At 50.4% G+C, this 19,610-nt stretch overlaps 1 protein-coding gene across 1 annotated transcript in view; it reads right to left on the bottom strand.

The window, feature by feature from the left end:
- Positions 1-19,610, bottom strand: part of SLC22A23 (solute carrier family 22 member 23) — a gene marked incomplete at its 5' end in the record, with an annotated part of 169,412 nt that overhangs the window by 25,128 nt on the left and 124,674 nt on the right. Inside the window, one exon of the mRNA XM_034660200.1 lies at positions 1,225-1,352. Coding sequence (XP_034516091.1) covers positions 1,225-1,352 — 128 coding nt within the window. The remainder of the gene's footprint in view (positions 1-1,224; positions 1,353-19,610) is intronic.

Genomic DNA, 19,610 nt, shown 5'->3' with positions numbered 1-19,610 from the left:
TGACGCATACATTCTCCTACCTCTCTTAGGTCTCTGCTCACCTGTTACCTTGGAGCTGGCCTCCCCCAAGCGTCTGACTGTGATCCCTCGCCACCACCCTCTCTCTCTCCACTCTGGATTTTTCTGACAGCATGCCTCCCTCCTGATGGATTGTACATTTCATTGTTCACTGTATGCCTTCCCCTGCTTGCCTGTAAGCTGCACGAAAAAGCTGTAAGCTGTTTCCTTCTCTGTTCTAGAACAGTGCCTGGTACACTGCGGGCATTTAGTAAATATCTGTTCGACAGAATTTCAGGTCATGGTGGGGGGCGGGGGGATGTACCTAGTCTCTCTTGGGCAGGGCCTGCAGAGTATTTTCCTGGGAAATTATAGCAACACTACCATCAGTTGTTGCCATGGGTCAGAGCCTGGGGTTGGTTTTATCAGGACTTTCAAAGGGTCTGTGCACATCAGAATCTCTTCTTGTGCTTATGAACAATGCAGTTCCTCAGAACTTGTTCCAAATCTGCTGGATCAGAGTCTCTGAGTACAAGGGAGGGAACCGGAAATATGGATTTTAACAACTTCCTGGTGATACTGACGGATCCCCAGCCTGAAAGCCCAGATCTAGCTCATGGTGATGCTCCCGATAGACACACATTCTACGGATCCGACCCCCGAAACGAATAATATACTATATGTTGACTATCTTGGATGTAAATAAAAATCCCCCCCTCAAATTAAGTGGATCTAAACTACTCTATGAAAAGACTTTACTTTCCTACTTCTTCAGATGCCCAACACATAGGTCATGACGGAAACGGACAGTGGCATCTCTGAAGGTCATACTTGGGAAGAGAGAGGGGGTGTGGACGGTTCCACCCCTGGCCAGGGCTCTGCGGGTGTATAAACCTGGCTGACAGGCACGGCTGTGTACCAGACTCGGCTGGACCCCTCGCAAATATTCCCAGGCGACTGGGTGCATCTGAGGCTCGTGCCTCAAGCCTGGGTCCAGACAGGCTAGGTGGGGCACCGCAGGGTGTTAGACTTGACCAGGAAAGAATCCAACACCTAGAAGGTGGAGAGAATTTCAATTCCCTCACATTCCTGGTCCAGCTGCAGACCAACCATGACGGAAATGGCGAACGCAGCCTCGTGGTAAGACCGTGGTGACTCCTCGCCCAGGACCGGTGGCGCCTCTCCCCACCGGGGTGGGGATGCGGGGCTGAAGGGAGCGGCACTCACCGGGCATCACGCCTTTGATGTCACTCTCGGGGTTCATGCAGTTCTTCTGTGTGAAGTGCAGAATCAGCTTCTTTGCAGCCTCATACTGCTGGGTAGCCATCAGCCACCGCAGGGACTCGGGGAATATCCTTCGAAGACACAAAGGGAATCAGTGAATATCTTCAGTTCTGCAGGGCATCAAGAAACACAGCTCGGGATGCCTGGGGGGCTCAGTGGGTTCAGTGTCTGCCTTCAGCTCAGGTCAGGATCCCAGGGTCCTGGGATCGAGCCCCGCATCGGGCTCCCTGCTCAGCGGGGAGTCTGCTTCTCCCTCTGCCTGCTGCTCCCCCTGCTTGTGCTGTCTCTGACAAGTAAATAAATAAAATCATTAAAAAACAAAAACAAAGGAAACACAACTTCTGTCCTGGGCCTAGAAGCTTCACAGGTGGGTGGCATTCACTTCCCACCCATGTGAAGGGGAGGCCCGTGAATCAGGACTCTCATAAGCTGAATCACAGAAGCTAACCCGTGGGCAGGGGTTGGGGTCTAATTTTTTTTTTTTTTTTGAGAAAGTATAAAAATTACGATTTTCAAAAAGTAGCAGATAGGAATAACAATCCTACCAATTGTGTCAAGAAATCAGTGTAAACTTTTCAAACTAATCGTGAATTTCTAAAGCAGGTTTAAGCAGTTTGTTGAAGGGCTGCTTTTGTTACATTTTGTCATAAAAACCCAGTATTAATAGCATGATTTTAAGTCTAAAAAAATGCACGACGTGAGCCACTGTACAGTTATCTTCAGTTTTCGAACACTTGAAGAGGCTTTTCCAGGACTTACCTCTAGAATTACTTTCCTCTTGCTGCTAGCCGCATGCCACATCTCTGAGATGAGGCCACACAAGCCAGCACGCTTCAAGTTTCATTAGCGACAGACTCCTTGTTTGTTTCTAGGATGAGAGCTTGTGAGGAGTCCCAGTTAAAAAAACGCACTACGGTTTTACTATCGGTGCATTTTTAAGTTTACTTTTATGATAGTATTTACAAGTCGATCAAGGAGAACAGGGCGCCCGTTTGGAGCAGGGGTCAGCTCACGTTTCCTGGACAATATCAGTCAATATTCTAGACTTTGCGGGCCAGCGACATCTCTGTGGTTAACTCAACTGCCACGTGCCCGAGCAGCCACAGACAACTTGTGCAGGAACAGATGGGGTCGTGTTCCCTTCGAACTTGACCACAGAAGAGGGGGCAGCCCTAACAGGGAGGAAAGCAAAAGCTGGACATCAGGCCCGGGCTCTAGTTATCACCCCGTATTATTTCAGTTATACGGTATCAAGGAGTCGTGACTGATACCGCTAAGAAGTTTTCACTGCAGCGACTTCTCAGAAGCCGTGTGAGCTCTGGAGAGCCTCGAATTAAAGTATTCCCGAAGCTGGACTATGGATCTTCCGTTCGTTCATGCACGATCCCACACACAACTATGAAAGCAAGCTTATTTTCCGTGTTGTACTTTCTCTGATTGTCTGATCAAGTTACTGGGCACTGAGAAGTGGGTTCAGCTGCTCCTTGGACTGTAGCTTTTAGGTCATGATTTGGCTGGAGCCCTCCTTGCGGGGGCCATTCTGAGCAGCCGGGCCCCGGTGGGTGAGGGCAGGGGCCTTCTGCGTGGATCAGAGGCGCTCCTATCAGCAATGCTGGGGAGGCTGGCTAGAGAGCCTCAGGCCAGCCCAGAAGCATCCCCAATTCCCAGATGCCCCGTAGGATAGCCCACAACATGGCAGGCCACCTGCCACGGCCCTTGACTACCGGGCCCAGCGAGGGTGTGCATGGCTGTGGCCTGCATACCAGACCCAGGAGCCACCTGGACTTCAGGATGCCTTTCAGCAGGGGTCCCCATTGCCAACCCCAGTGCAGAGCTGCCGCCTTCCTCAGCCGGGCACGTTCACAGGTGGCCCAAATATGCTTAGCCACTTTGGGAGAATCTTTTTAAAAGGCATCTGAGAAAACCAGCTCATACATTACTCTGACAGCACAACGTGTTTTGCAGGTGGTGTCTGAAGTGTAAGATACGGTCTACAACATGAGAAAGTTTGGTGTCCTTTTAAAAGTAATTTTAACTAATTTACATCAAATGTTTATGGAACAAACTCCACTGCAGGGAACAGAATTTGAAATCAAGACCAGAAAGGAGCACGATGCAGGAAGAGCAAGGCCCAGAGCCCAGGAGGCAGCAGCTGGGATCCCCAGGCGCCTGGGGCTGCAGGCACAGAGCAAGTAAACAAGCAAGGAATGTCGGCCACCAGAACACGGGTGTTCATGTCTCCCAGCAAGCTGAGGTCCTCTTCCTCTGTTTACCCTAAAGCTTTGCCGACAGGGTGGGACTAGGTGGGGAGAACTCTCATGAGATGCTCTGTGAACAGTTCTGAGCCCTGAATGGGAGGTGAGTGACAGCTCCAGGAAACTACAAAGCGATGGCTAGTTGATGTCACTGTGTCTTCAAGGGAAAGCCCTGCACTGTGCATACAAAGCCAATATTTTTGTTCTTGAAATCCCATCAGTCTAGGCATTAAACCCCACCAGGACCCACAGAGCCCGGGCCCTTCAGGACAACAGGCTTCTCTTCCCAGGTTTCCGAGCCACAGACGGAGACCAGGGTCCCAGGGTGAAGGCATCATGTGCGGTCTGGTGGCGCGTGGGCTCGCGGGTCTCAGGGATGCTGCCCTACTCCTGATGGCCCCGTCACCCTCTATCCCTCCTTTTTGTCACCCCCAAATCGTGCCTAAAGACAAAAGACTTTGGATAAATAAAAATCGATAGGAAAAATAAACGTCCTTATGAGAAATGACAACGAGCAAGTTTCTTCCTAGAGAATCTTTGAGAACTGCAAAGCTTGTAGAAGAGGGTTCAAGGACAGCACCATCTGCAAAGGTATGCCATGATCTTCAGCTTTAAGGAGTGGGTGTGGGCCTCTTTTGGAACTCAGACGTTCTGTCACCAAATTATTTGTTTCTAATATGTGTTGATGCATCCCAAATGGGTACATCCCTGACCTCAGCGTAAGAGTCCTGTAGGAGGAGAGCTGTGTACATAAATAGATAGACAGACAACTAAAGTAAGTAAACACACACACACACGATTTACAAGTGATTTGGATAGAAGTCTGCACAGTATGGGACACAACTGGGGCCAAGAACCAGAGTGGGCAGATGTGTGGGGAGTGCCGGGGAAGATTCTGTAGGGTGGTGGGATGCTTGGGCTTCCTGGGAGATGAGCGGGTGCAGCACGCTGTGGGGTGTGTGTGGGGACAGGACCCCGAGAAGAGGTGCAGGGCCATGAAACGGCATGTGTTTGGGGGGCTGCAAGCTGGTAAAACAGGAACGCTGACTGTGAGCTGGGAAGAGACGAGGAGAGGGAGAGAGGCAGGGCCCAGGTACAGAAGCTCCTGAGCGCCACGGAGTCTGACGAGCGGCAGCCAACCGCCCAGAAGGGACTGCAGTGAAGACACCGTGCTCTCCCAGAAGATCTGGACACGAGAACAAGGGCCGACTGCCATTGGCCACCCAGCCCTGCTTCCGGTGGCCAAGAGCATCGCAAACCGCCTTCCCGAGGACCGGATTTACATCCACCAGGCACACTTCTGCACATCTCCCACGTGCTGGATACTTTCGAGCTTGTGATGGGGTAGTGATAATACCCCCATTTCACAGATGAGAACAATCCGGCACAGAAAGTTCAAGTATATCATCCAAACTGCAGAGCTGTTAAGTGGCAGAGCTTAACTGACCCCAGGCAGTCTGACTCAGGAGCCCACGTCCTTCACCTGGGTGCATGTGGCAAAGAACCCTCCCATGCCTGGATGGCACTCAGGTGACTGAAGTTCGGGACTACTGTTCTAGCGATGCTTCCTCAGCTGTTTCAGAATGCCGCAAGCCCAGAGGCCGCCTGCACGGAATGATGAAGCTTTCTGATGCCCACCACATACTTATATTTACTACAAAGCCATAAAGAACTTGCTGGACTATCGGCCTAGGAGCCAGCCCAGAGATGGCTTTCTAGTTTGGATCATGTGCAGTGTGGCCACTTTATGGGAGCTTAATGCAATCTCTTCTGACAAACACATAAAGTAATAACATCATGCAAATTAAAAAGCCGGCCAACAGCCCAGCACCTAGGAGGAATGTGGCTGGAACCTTAGAGAAATCGATCATTTTCAACAAAAATAAAAAAGCAGGGAAGGCAGGAGGAGGCCGTGTCTGCCCGGTGCACCCTTCCGTGCAGACGGTAAGAAAGTGACCTTCAGGGTGACTTCTGCAACCACGACAGGTAACTGGGAGTAAAAGCCACAGTGGATTCTCTGGGGGGTAGCTCTGCAGTGGCCCCCAGTTTTCCTCCAGGAGAAGGAAGCGTCCATGGGGCCAATGGCTTGCCTCAACCCACAGGAGCAGAGCAGGAAGTTTCGAAAGCTGGAAGTATTTAATTCTTTCAAGCTCGTTATGTGGCAGTATTATCATTATCCCTCTTTTTCAGATGGGGAAACAGAGGCAAAGAAAGTCTGAGTACCTGGCCCAGATGATACAGAGATCGAGTGGCAGAACTGGATTCGAACCCACAGCTAGAGAGATGTTCAGGCTGGGATCGCTCCAAGCCAGGTGGTTCCATGAGCCCCAGGGCTTCTGCCAGAAGCATGTGGGCAAAGCCCCACTCCAGCTGCTCTGGCACGGCCAGGCACACGCCTCGTCTCCCCTCTGCTGAAGATCACAGCTCTGCCGGGCCTCCTGCCCCAAGGCAGACGATGGATTGTTCAGAGGCCTTCTCCAAACTATGTTCGGGATGCTTAGAAGGTCCATGATCCTGTAGTCATAATTCCAGAATCCAAATGGTTCTGAAATCCAAAAACCTTACTGTTTAACTCGCTTGGCAATGAGACGGGCACTGGCCTGACCTCACCGAGGCGGAACCAGACCGAACGGACGTGAGCATTTTGAGTCTTCAGGCATCGTTCGTCTTTAACGCACACACATTTCACTGCAGAAGCATCGTGCATCTGAGGCTGAGTAGCTGAACACCTGACGGGGCTCGGATACTTCAGAATGTGGGACAGGCGGTGGGGGGGGGCCTGTGGACCATGCTGGGGGTGCCTGCCCGGAGGGGGCTGTGCGGGAGGCGCTCTGTCTGCTCGCCCGACGGCCTCCCACAACAGTCAGAGGCAAGCCACCCTCTGCACTGAGCTATGAAATTAATTCTTCATTAAGCAAATCACAGATAAATCCATCCTTTACTTAAAAACTAAAATAGGGGCGCCTGGGTGGCTCAGTGTGTTAAGTGTCCGACTCCTGGTTTCACCTCAGGTCATGATCTCGAGGTCATGGATCGAGCCCCGTGTCAGGCTCTGTGCTCAGTGTGGAATCTGCTTCAGATTCTTTCTCCCTCTGTCCCTCCCTGCTCTCTCTCTCTCAAATAAATAAAATCTTAAAAAAATAATAAAATACTGCAGCCCCCCTGGACCCGTTGCCCCAATTCTGGTGCCCTTACATGGCCCCCGTCCTCCCCTCTAGGGGCTAAAACCTGCCTGCTAGGGACGAATCCTTCCAATCACACTCTGGGCCCTTGTACACTTACACATCTCAGTGCTTCCTCTGCGATATCGTAGTGCCCCCACTTTCAGTGAAAAATGCCAGTTTCACTCTCAAAACTTCCCCTCCTTCCAGACTGGTACACGTTTGCCCACCAGTGTTCCAGAGACCATCGCCCATAAACGTGTGTACCGTGGTTTCTATTTTGAGGTCCTGGATCAAACCCACACTAATTTCCGACTTGTGACGTGGGGTCACCTGACACAAGGCCGATCCAGCCTCAGAACAACCTGGGCAACGTCATTTTCCAGCCTGAACTTGGAACATCATAAAACCACTGGTCCCTTACTGGTCACTTACCTGGAGCCTCGATTATTCTACAAAAAGCCAAAGACCAGCAGGCACATGCAAAGGGCCTCTGACTCAATCACAAGGAGCTTTCAGAGGCCATACCCTGGAAGGCAGACTGAGGTCTCCACTCAGACACCCATGCTCCAGGTTTGAAAGCCCCAGGGCAAACAGGAATGGGGAGAGGCGTTCGGACTGGAGGGGGCACATCGGCTCAGGAAGGACAGTGGACAGTTGCCAACATGGGAAAGCACAGACGTTCAATCTCGATCGGGTGGCACAGTTCACACACCATGAAGGCTCACACTACTGGAATGTGCCTGATGACGTAATGCAAACCCTCTTATCACCCACCAAGAAAAGGCAAAGTTACAAAAATGAACGTCAGAATCAGAGCGAGGTCTCTGGCTTAACCCACCCGGCCCCTCAGGGCAAAGCACAAAGGCTGAGACCCTACCATGCCTCCTGGGGTTGGGGGTGCAGGGGGGGTAACAGCGGAAGGGTCAGACTTGGACCTTGGTCTTTAGACCTCTAGACCAGTGTGATTTTCTCCACATCACACTATGTTTATAGCATTGCTTAAAAAGCAGGAAGGTCTATTTTAGAAAGATGCCCACTAAATAGCTACAATAAAGTGCTCTTAATGAGTTATATGGAAAATTTATTTACATGGAACCATTTTCCCAATGGTATCATAAATGATGTTACTATGTCAAGGCTGATAAACTTTCCATGTTCTCCTACTTGCTTCCACTAGACGGCTGTTCTTCCAAGCTGTGTGTCTGCGTGCCATTCAGACAAGGAGAACCCTATCTGCTTCTCCTCTCTAGCACTCCCTGATTCACCACATGCTTTCCAGACCACAGCCCTCTATGATTTAATAGTAACGTGTTGTTTCTGATACACTTTCCTGTCTTTGCCTTCATTCCTGCTTTTTCTGTCATTTGGCTAAGTCTTCAGCCCATCTGATTTCCATTCATGGATCTGTTTCACACCTACAGTCACTCGGTGGAATCAGTAATTAAAACTCAGTACTATGATCCTTTCATAATACTGTGAAGTCACTATTTTTTCCTTGACATTTAAACATAAAACCAAGTATTTCTTCTACCCAATTGGAGAACCAGACACAGGCAAGTATACCACCTAGGCTGTCTCCTCGCTAATTCATTTAGCACCTGCTTGGATAAGACGCCAACTTGGCAATTCTCTGCATTAAAAGCATGTCTATACTCTTTCAATTACTGTCCTAGAATATTTATTCATGAAGAAAAATAGGAAGTTAAGATTAACAGCTTAGACTCTGTAAATTTTTAGCCTCGAGTTGTTTGTTTTTCTGAAGTATTAAATTCAGAGTGAACCGTGTGTGGACAGGTATTCCTTCACATTGTCAATGTCCATTGTTCATGGAATCGTGTGTATGGGACATGATCAGCCTGCCAGCAGAGAAAATCAGGTCAATTTCTAGATGCTTTAAAGGGTAAGAGCTTCCTTCCAGTAGGTCATCCAATGCAGGGGGTAGGACACAGGTGGGGCTGGCGGAGGAGAGTCATGGAAGGCTTTGCAGAGGCGAAGTTTCCCTGAGTGTGTATGTGAAAAGCATCTCAGCCCATACATACTAAGAGTGCTTCTGATTTAAAGAGGTGATTCTAGCTGTTGATACTTCAAGGTATTGCCAAGTATCACAGTGCTATGAAATTCTGAGAAGGGTCTCAAAATTTAAAAAATGAAACCAAAGTCTAGAAGTGAATGAAATGCAAGCTGGGACAATATCTTAAGTTTCTGGTCCAAAGCTCTTACAAAAACATAGGCTTGGTTCCCGTAGGTAAGTTTCCACTTGGATTTTTTTTTTTTTTTAACTTTAGTTCTGTTTTGTATATATATAATGAAAGGTAAGTCGGTTCAGTTCTGGGGATAGCAAATGAATACGAATTAGCTCTTTTTAACAAAAATTCAAATTCGTGATTTGAGTTAAACTTAGTAATTTAGGGAGGAGTGATGAATATCACAAAATTAAATAAAAATCAGCTTTTAGGATGGTTAAACCCCCTAATTTTTCTGAGGCAAATGAATTCTTCTTGTAAATCTTTTTATAGAATATAAAATTCTTTCATAATTACATGGCCGTCCCGCTTATTTGTCACATAAACACAGAACGTTGTGTCTCTGATGTTTTCCAAAATGGTATACACCTAACTGCCGTATTTCTTCCCTTACAGAAAAATTATAGAGGGAATACATCAGGAACCCCGGGTTTACATACAAGTTTTGTGGCCTTGGGCAAATCACTTAACCTTCCGGGCCTCCAGTTTCCCCACATCCGTAGAACAGGGTAGGGGGTGTGGAAGGACACCAAGGCCTTACCCGGCACCAACATTCTCTACGTAGATTTATTTCACGAGGCTAATGGCAAGTGTTGCCTTCTTTTGAAAGGTAAAAAGATGCTGATCATAGCCATGCACCGTACAAATATTCTAATTCTGCTTTAGGGTTTGCAGAATGAAGTCGGTCCCGAAAATGTCTTTAGAGCTAGCCTTTTAAATTAGCAACCCAGAATATTTAACATTTAATATTCCTTTAAATTTCCTTAAATTTAAAATGTTCCTCAGTTCATATTCTAAACACGAATGCTTGGAATTCACCTAAAAATGTTCTGTAGCCTTGAGCGTACCTGGGTTAATTTCCTCCATGTTCTCTCTCTTTACAGCCTCTTTTCCCTGATCCTTTTACTAATTTATCCATGTACGCAATTATCAGGCTGCAGAAAGTATACGGCACCCGGGGCATTCAAAAAATAATGCTGCAAGGGGAATTAATTTGGCAGGCACTTTTGCAACTGATAAAAAAAAAAAAAAAAACACGTGATGTTGAAAAACAAGTGGAGAGAAGTGGACAGGAGGAACAGCTGTTGCTGCTTCTAACTGGAATTTTATTGGCACCTCTGTATTAGAGTTTGTCTTGGGAGTCTGACCAACCTTCCAGGAGTCAGTTTCCCCTGACCTGCTGGCTCCCGTCTTGATGATAAAGAAGCCCACGGAGGCCACAGATTCATTGACTTGTCATCAGGCTGGCCCCTGCTGATTCCGCCCTGACCTCGGACCGGCTCTGGAAAGTAGCTTCTTGCCATTAGCATGCTCACCCCTCCCAAACTCAGCAGAAACAGTCTCCACCGAGTGAAGTCAGCCCGATCTGTCCGGGACCCCCACTTCTTACAGCACCAGACATGCGCTCTGCCAAAGCCCCTGCTGACGGGGCTGGGCCCCTCGGCCTCCCTGTTTCCTTCCACAGGGACTTTTGCCAGTGGCCAGTGGGACAACCACTTACCAGTTATCACCAGGCACCAGTCACTGGAGGGCCGTCTACCCACTTTCTGCCTGCTGCCAGCAATCCGTCCCCACTACTCCCATCGCGCACACACGTGCACGCATGTACACGCGTGTGCACGTCGGCCCCCTGCGGTCAGCCTGGTTTCAAGACTCTGTGATCCTCCAGCTGGCCTGAAGCATACCCAGTGAGATGGAATGTCGGAGCACATTCTAGGCATGTGGGGTGGTGAGGACAAAGGGGCTGGTCACACTGGCCTTTAGAGCTCGAGGCTACGTCCCCAGGCACAGGACATGGTATTTAAGGACCACATGTTCCCACGTTCACAGGTCTTTCTCCACTTGGACTTGGAAGCACTTTTGTTGACTACAGGGTTTCCTTTTATTTTACGTAATCTCTGCGGACTCAGAAGTTAAAAATGGGGCAACCTCTTGCCCGAGGGCTCCCTAAAATTCCACGCCATTAGCAAATCCCCAAACAGCAAGTCGGAGAACATTTTGATCTCACTTTTAATTGCTCATTCAATTGTTATGATCGAAATGTCGGCTACCATTTTTATTTATACATTTGCCTTGGTCAGTATTAACCTACTCTTTCCCCCATCTAGATAATTTGTGGCCAAACAGGATTTGAGTACATTTCTTTTTTGGCTTTAAATTTCCTAGAAGTCTCCCCAAATTAACTATCTGATAACCTATAAAAATAATTATTGCAGATTTCAAGCTTCCAGAGGCTATATGCTTTTTATGATTCACCTCTTCCACTCTCCTTTGAGAAAAAGATTTTCCTGTGCGACTTTAATGTTGGTATAACTGAATTCAGTTTCCCTCCTGCTGTGCTGGGAGCCCTGCAGCCCTTCCTTTACCAGTAATCGAGTTGGCAGCCTGCGGTACTTTGACCCGCTTATGAAATAAAACTGTTTTCGATGGAAGAAGGTATTGTGTCCCTCAAGTGTGTGTGGGCAAGAAAAAATACTGATGATTGCTGGAATGAATATATATATACACACACATACATATATATATATACACACACATACGAAATTTTAAGGGGTCTTTTAAAATCATTTCAACAATGACAAGAAGCCAAATTAATTCATCCATTCAACACATTTTTATGGAGCCCCCCCTTAGGGAAGGTACTGATAACCCAATGACTTTAAGAAATGTCTTTGTAGGGGCGCCTGGGTGGCACAGCGGTTAAGCATCTGCCTTCGGCTCAGGGCGTGATCCCGGCGTTACGGGATCGACCCACATCAGGCTCCTCCACTATGAGCCTGCTTCTTCCTCTCCCACTCCGCCTGCTTGTGTTCCCTCTCTCGCTGGCTGTCTCTATCTCTGTCAAATAAATAAAATAAAAATCTTTAAAAAAAAAAAAAAAGAAATGTCTTTGTACATGTTAGGGACATGCTAAATAACAAGGGGAACTAAGAGAAGACTCCGCTGGTGAGAAGCGTGCTCTGTGCCCCACACACGGTGCTCCCAGCATTCTGCCCAGCGTGCTGGGTCCTACCCCCAGGGCCCAGCAGCATCACTGCACGGTCACTGAGCCGAGAGGCTGGTGGTCCTCATGCCGGCTCTGGGTGGCCTGCTGGCTTTCACGCCTCGGCTCCAGGTACCAGTTCTAGGACCGCAAAGCAAGCTGCTGAATAGCCCCATGCCTCAGTTTCTCCATCTGTCCTAGAGGCCTTCCTAGTACCTCCTTCAGTGGGTCACCGGGAGGATCCAAGGGGCCAAATCACTGAAAGTGCTTGGCGATGCCTGGCTCAGAGCAAACCCTCCAGAAATGTTAAAAATGAGTATTATTCTGGCCAAAATATTTCTGATGCTACCTGAAAAGAGCCAATGATATTTAGGACCATTTACACATTCAACTGTTAGTACATTTTATGCTGGATATTCATCTAACCCGAGGCCATTTAAATGTTTTACAATGGCTTTTTTCCTTGAAATTTTTAAAAATTAAAATCCCTTTTAGCACATACCTTTCTCCTAAGAGTTTTAATTATTTTACTCCTCTACCCTGTGAGTTCTTGACGACAGTGTGCTCTAATTTCCTCTGTTTCAAGGTTTATCTTTCAATCGGGGAATCGGTACTATTACTTATGCTCGGTGTTAGGCAGTACAGCTTGATCTTTCTCTAATTTCCTCCTTATTTCCCAAACGGTTTATTATCTCCTTCTTACTGCCTTCCCAGATGCTTTTGACGATCACACTGATTGCTAACAGCGCTTTTTCTCTTATCAGGATGAAACTCCAGCTGAACAAAACGCGGTTAATAATTCACCACCTTCACACATTTCCAACATGTCCTTTCTCGAAGCAGCTCAGACATCAATCACACGTTAGGTGAGTCCAAGATGAGAACCCTCCCTAACTAGGTACTTGGCTAATGGTCTTGGAGGAGAGCAAAAGAAAACTGAACCCAATGCTCTCGCTCGGGGGTGGAAGGTCGCACCCGAGGCATAAACTCACAGGGGGACGCCCGAGCCTGCTCAGGGGACAGGAAATCGAGGGGGGAGAGACCTGTCCCTCCCATCACCCTTCAGCACAGGCTGTAACCTGAGACTCCAAAACACACATGCATATAGGTTTATGTTCTCACAGTGCGGATAAAAGTGTTAGATCCAGGACCCAGATTTTTTTGCCTTCTTTCATCTGTTCCGGGAATACCTAGGACTCCTGCTGTCTGAGACGATAAGACAAATTTGCTCTCTGCAGATGAATGGGATTGGGCAGCCGGGCCTCACGGAATAGCTCACTGATCCTCAAGGATCGCATCTGTTTCCTTTCCCCGCACAACCCAGAAACCTCTTCCTGTGAGACGTGTGCTTCTCCACAGCTGACTCAGATCTTCTTCAGGCTTCGACACCGTCTTCACTGGAGGCGGGGGGCGGGGGGACCGGGTCCCTCGCTCCATGTGCAAGACATCCGGCCTTTATTCTGTGGTGTACCCACCCTACTTCTAGAACTTGAGCGCTCGTCAGCATCCCCTGGAGGGCTTCTTAAGCCACAGACCTGCGCCCCACCCCAGACACTCGGACCCAGGCAGGAGGCCTGGGGTGGAGTCTGAGAATTTGTGTTTCTAACACGTTCCCAGGCGATAACCAGGCTGCTGGTCCGGAGACCCCTTGGTGAGAACCACTGATGTTCGAGAAAACCAGATTTTAGTGACTTTCTCACACTTCCGAGTGTTTTGGTGACGCTTTTGCATGCCCTGGTTTCCCCAGCTAAAAACAGGAACAGTCCCACCAACCTAATCTAAGGTTAATGGCTGATATAGCATTACACACAGAAGCTTGCAGCTGATCTTGGGAAAAGTGTCCCTAAAATGGGAGGACATGTTCAAATCAGTGTGCATCACTGCCTTCTCCGGGGCAGAGGCACAGGCTGGGAACCACGTGATGTTTCTCCTCCTGGCCGAGCTGTTCCACGGGGCAGGACGGTGTCCGCTGTGTTCACGATGACACCCCGACACCCAGCGGTCACTGCCTGAAGATGGGTGGTGTTCTCACGTTGCAGTGAGAGCTCTCACTGGGGACCTTACTGAGTGGGCATCGCAGCGGCCCCCCACACAACGGGTCCAAAGCCGATGTGCACGCGCTTGTTTTTATAAATAACCGCGTGGACGCAGCAGCATTAGTTCACATTTGAAGGTATGGCGAGGTCATGTACCAGCATTCTGGAAGAGCGGCATGGACACCTCCATCTCTTGCAATCCCTACTTCGTCTTGTCCCCTGCAAACTCTTCAGGCAGGTGCCAGCGGCTGCCTTCTCCACCGCCTGCTTACTCTGGCTCCCTCTCCCGTAGTCAGATCCCCCCACAAAACCTGATACCCCCTGCTCTGTGCATCATCTTTCTGACTTTCCACCCTGTGGTTTTCTAAGACATTCTCACTTAACTCAGACCTGGGTCCCCAAACACACTGTCCCCGGCTGTGCCTTGCTCGAGGGCTCCTGGCCGAGGAGGACACTCTGTCACCGAGCCGTGTGTCCTGGGGCAGACTGCAGCCAGCTGGCAGGGACAGCTTTTATACACTTTGTGCAATTAGAAAGCTGCAGCCCTTCCAACCACCCCTTCTTCCATTCGGGGCTCACCTGCTGCTTAGCAGCACATCTAAGCAGACATTCTCTTGGATTCTGCCTTCATCTAGTGTTTTGGATACTGAATCTGCGCTCCCCCCTCCCCCAACCCCATTTGTTTTCTGTGACCCTGGAAGAATTCCACGTTCATTCTGGAAAAAGTACAGGTCAGTATGAGTTCCTTCTAGATGACCCCTGACGCTCTGCTGCCCTTTCTTCAGTGATCACGCCTGTCCAAGCGAAATGACTACGCAAGCACTTCTCTCAGGCTCCAGTGTCCTGGGGGACGAAGACAGCGTGGATCTGAGCCGCAGGCACTGGCCTCGTCTGTGGAGTCACCCACTACCTCCGCCAGGATTCTCCTTCAGGTGAGCAATCTTCACAGGGGCCTTTCTTCCTTCTTGCTTCCTGACAATGTGCCTAAATTTGACTCTGCGAAGCATCCAACATCCCAGCGAGCACACCCCTTTTGTTCCCTTGGGCCGCTCAGCTTCGGAAGCTCTTCCTTCACCTAAGCCCCGCAGGACAGCAGCTGGTCCTGCCTGGACCGTGGAGCTGGCAGCATCCCCATGCAACGCGTGCAAGGACGTTCATCTCCTGTCGAGGCTCCACCCACTGGGGCACCAATCACTCAGGTCCCACATCGTCTCTGGGACCCAGCTGTACTCACCACACCCCCTGTCAAACCCCGTCCAGTCCCTGGGCACATCACACCTCTGCTGGGGCCATCTCCTCCTGACCGGCTTCTCCAGCCCTGGGCTCACTTCATTCCAGAGCATTATGTAACCCTGGAGCTGCTGTACAGCTGTGCATTAATCACGCCTTTTTATTTCCTGTATTTTCTGATGTTTCTGGGAGGGAAGATTGCCCCCCTGTCCAGGTTAGCCAAGTCTTAGGGGCAGCCAACAATTCACCTGTGAGAGCATCTTTCTCCTACAAACCAACCAATCCGAGCCCACCGCCTCCTCTGTGGGCTCTCCCAGTCCGGCCACTGCCCACCTGCTCTAGTCACCCCAGAGCCAGGTGCCAGACAACCAGGGACAGCCCCTGTGCCCCAGAGCCTGCAGAAACTACTCACACTAGCCAACCTGGAGCCTGCTTGCCCCGCGTCACCCCATTCTTCTGGGGAAAACTGCAGGGAAGGCTCCTGCCCCCATTCTCCTCCCTCCTCCTTCTGCCTCCTGACCAGCTGGTGCTTCCCTGTGGGCCCCCGGGACACGGTGTGCCCCCATCTCTTGGGAACTGAGAGCAACAGCCTGTCTTCTCAGTGGCTGGCATCTCTTGACCCGCCGGCTTCACTCACCCCAGGGAATATGAAACCCACACTTCCAAACGGGCTGGATTTCCCTCAGGTATCCCAGCTCTCCGCAGGGCCTCGTCCACTGCCCTCAAGACTCAAGATCAGACCTTTCCTCTCGCCAGCTAGTTGGCTCGTTTCTGTTACTCTCTGAGCTCTCCCCTCAGGACAGGACTCCATGCTCCAGTCGCCGGCGGGGCCTCCGTGCCACAGATAGCCCTGTCCCCTTACCCCAGAAAACAGCCCGGGCTGTGGCTCTCCTGGCCTCATGGGCCGCAGCAGACCCGCCAGCACCTCTCACTGGGGCCGCTCCCAAACACACCTGGACTCAGGCCTCTCCAGGTGAGCACCCTGTCCACCACTGGCACAGACACCGCACTGTCCCACTCTCGGCCACCCTTCCACCAGCCCCAGCGGCAGACAGCGAGACCTTGTCCACGCACCTGCCAGAGCACATTCCTCCCCTGCTTACACCTCCATGGGTTTTTGTGGCTTTTAGAACAAACCCATTGAGGGGCACCTGGGTGGCTCAGTCAGTTAAGCATCTGCCTTCGGCTCAGGTCATGATCCCAGGGTGCTGGGATCGAGCCCCGCTCAGTGGGGAGCCTGCTTCTCCCTCTGTGCGCCACTCCCTTAAAAAAAAAAAAAAAAAAAAAAAAAAACCCATCGTGAAGGCCGCATGTGGCTTTGTGTCTGAGCTTGTCCTTAGCACTCAGCCCCCTGGTCATCTTCTTCCTCCAGAAGCAGCCCCGTGGAAGCCAGCTTTGGCCCTGCTCTTCCCATTTGCCTATTTTTCCACCCAGAACTTTGTGTGACTTCTCTTTTGGATCATGCATTTAGGTGTCAAGCAGATTATGACTCCCTGAGAGATGTCTTTCCTAACCACCCTAACTTGCTCCTCTCTACCTCACTGCTTTATTTCCTGTCTCGTGGCTGGTTATTTGGAAGAATATTATTTGCCCGAGTATGGGTTTATGGTCTCTGGGCTCCCTCCCACCCCCATATGCCCACGAGAGATTTTTGCTCACAGGCATGGACAGTATCTAGAATACTTAGGAACTAGGACAGCATTTGGCATGACGTAGGGGTAACTACCTTAATAAATTATTTGAATCAACTTCTTTTTCAGACTGCTCTGTTTCCTAGAGTTCTTGAGATGCAAATTTCTCAGTTTATAGTTTCAGGCCCTCAGAATGGATTCCCACGGACTCTGTGAATTTTGGCTGTGAGTTCATCCTTGATGAGAATTTTCTTCCATGTGAGTCTTGAGTGCCCGGCTCCAGTGACTCTCCATGGAAGGTTTCATTCTTGAGCCTGAGGGTCCAACGAGCTTCACGGGTTCTGACATTAATTTCTCAGTCTTACAAAGTGCTGGGAATTTGGAATACAGAGCCACGTGTGGGGCAGACTTCACGGCTCCACTGTCTTCAAGGTGGACCATTTCTGCCCACGGTCCGAGACATCAGCCAGCTTTGGAGGTGAGTGCCTGGGGTAGGCAAAGACTTTCAAATCCTGTCATTACAACAGGACAGCTTGGAGTTCTGGCTTCGCTCAAGGAGCTTGGTTATACGTGCATAAAGGGCCTGAGATATTAGCTCCAACCCTCGAGACACGGATTAAGACTCAAGCTCCCTGGTCCTCTTTCCGGTTCAGATGGCTGGCAGGCTGCCTCTGAGTCCACTCCAGCTTGAATGTTCTCCTTGGTCTGGGCCCTGGGAGCTCCCCTTCCTGGTCCTGGAGCACAGCACTGCGACATACTTGGCTGATGCGATACCTTACCCAGCACTGGGTGTGTGTTTGAAGGGTCCCTGTCAGTACAGCCTACCCTCTCTGGACCAGAGAATCCCTTCCGCTCAATCTCCACCCTGTGTCTTATCGCTCCCACGCCAAGCCCCTGCGTGTCGGTGACTCTGTGTTGTGCGGTTTGGTTTGGGATCCTTGTTCACACACCTGCTTCCACGTCTGCTCTTGGAGGGACCCCAAAGTCCCAAGTACACGGCACAGCCCCCTGGCCCCCACTGTAAAGACTTGCTCTCAAAAGGGAAGCGAGATAGCATCAGGGTTTTGGCATCCACAGCTGGCCTTGCTGGCCGTGCCGCAGCTCCCTCCCGCTCCCCAGCAGCGTGCTTCAGCCTATCAAGCTACAGAGCCTTGGGCAGTGATGGCAGGAAGGGTGGCAAAAAGCTGGGAGCCTTTCAAGGCTAGAGGCGAGGTGGGATGCATCGCTCACCACTGACTTCTTTAGCCTGCCCTCTGCTACACCCGGGTTTCCATGCGTGTTAAGAGGTGACACAATCGTAGCCATAAAGCAGCTCACATTTACCAGCACTTGTAGGTCAGACACATGCCAAGCATCTTAGAGAACAGTAGACACAAAATGATGCTGATGACCATAGCAGCTACCATACTTGGGTGGAGCTGGTCTACCCCAGACTGCAGCGCCACAGCTGTGACCACATGGCGTCAGTGACTTGGAACGTCCGTCCATCTGTTGGTCTGCGGTCAAAGCACCCTGGACACCTTTTTCACTAGAAAATTTTGTTTTTACATTTGTGAGTTTCAAAGAATTTTTTCTTAGGTTTTCTGATATAAAGAAATGAATGTCTTACTTGCCATTAAACCCAGATACACCTTTTAAATTTGAGTAAAAAATACAATAAGATCAACAGGAACCCCAGTCCTTTACTGTGTAGGTCAGTCTCCCAGACCTATTCCAAAGCCTTCCCTGCCATTTCTCCCGGCCAGGTGTCCGACCTGGGGCAGGTGGCAACAGCACCTGGCAGAGACTCGAAGCCTAGCTCTTACAGGAATGTGGGCCTCCAGGAGGCTGCGCCCACTCTGGCCCCAGGCCTCCAGGCCCCCCAGAGGCCAGCAGACAGCCCTGGGGGCCCATGGGCACTGACGTGAGAGGAGGTGGGTGGGAGGATGGCAGACCTCACAGGGGATCCTGCAGGACAACAGTGCTCTCTCCCAGGGCCAGGGGCTCCAGCGGTCAGAGACAAGAGACAAAAGCTCACGGAAGGCAGGAGACAGCACCGCGTGTGGTAAGAGTGGCCTGGGGTTCACGGGCCAGCTGGGTGACCTCAGTTTTGTCATCTGTACAGTGGGGTGATGAAATAAAAAGACTGAATAACCTACCATTTGTACAGTACTTGAAATTTGTGTGTGACGGAGAGTAAACACAGGATAAGCACTTGCTAAATAAATAAATGCCCTCGAATTCCGAAACAAGCAAGGCCCTGCTCTAGAGGCAGCAAGGGAAGGAAAAGGAAGGACTTGCCTAGAAGATGGGAGGAAGAACTGCCCACTCCATCCTGCTTTGGGAAATGATTTCATTCTTTGCCTGAATGCCCTGCTGGAGGGAGCAGGGGGTCCTGAGATATGCCTGGCTCCTACAGGAGGGGGGTGATGAAGGCTGCAGGAAGCCTGGAGGAGGGGTGGGGGTGGGGCACGGTTTGGGCAGCTGTCCCTGCTGAGCAGCTCCCCGCAGGTGGCCTTCCTTCATCCCTTATCTCTAGCTCCCTGCGGCTGAGCAGCCAAGATGGGTAAGCAAGAGCTGGGCCCGGGCCCTCTGCACCCTGTACCCTCACTCACTGCTCTCTCTCTGCAGCAGGACCTCCTGCAGGGCGGGGCTGGGGCCCAGCCCATGAAGCTGAAAGACAGGGGCTTTCTTCCCCTCCCTGGCACCTTAGAAAAGGAAGCCCAATTAAGGAGCCTTCTCTGCTCCAGCGAACACTTAGAGCTATGACAAACTGACTTCTTGCCAGAAATTGGTTTTCATTAGTGA

The sequence above is a fragment of the Ailuropoda melanoleuca genome, chromosome 5 (genome assembly GCF_002007445.2).
Source record: "Ailuropoda melanoleuca isolate Jingjing chromosome 5, ASM200744v2, whole genome shotgun sequence".
NCBI classification, from domain to species: domain Eukaryota; kingdom Metazoa; phylum Chordata; class Mammalia; order Carnivora; family Ursidae; genus Ailuropoda; species Ailuropoda melanoleuca.
This window is presented reverse-complemented; position numbering and strand designations above follow the sequence as displayed.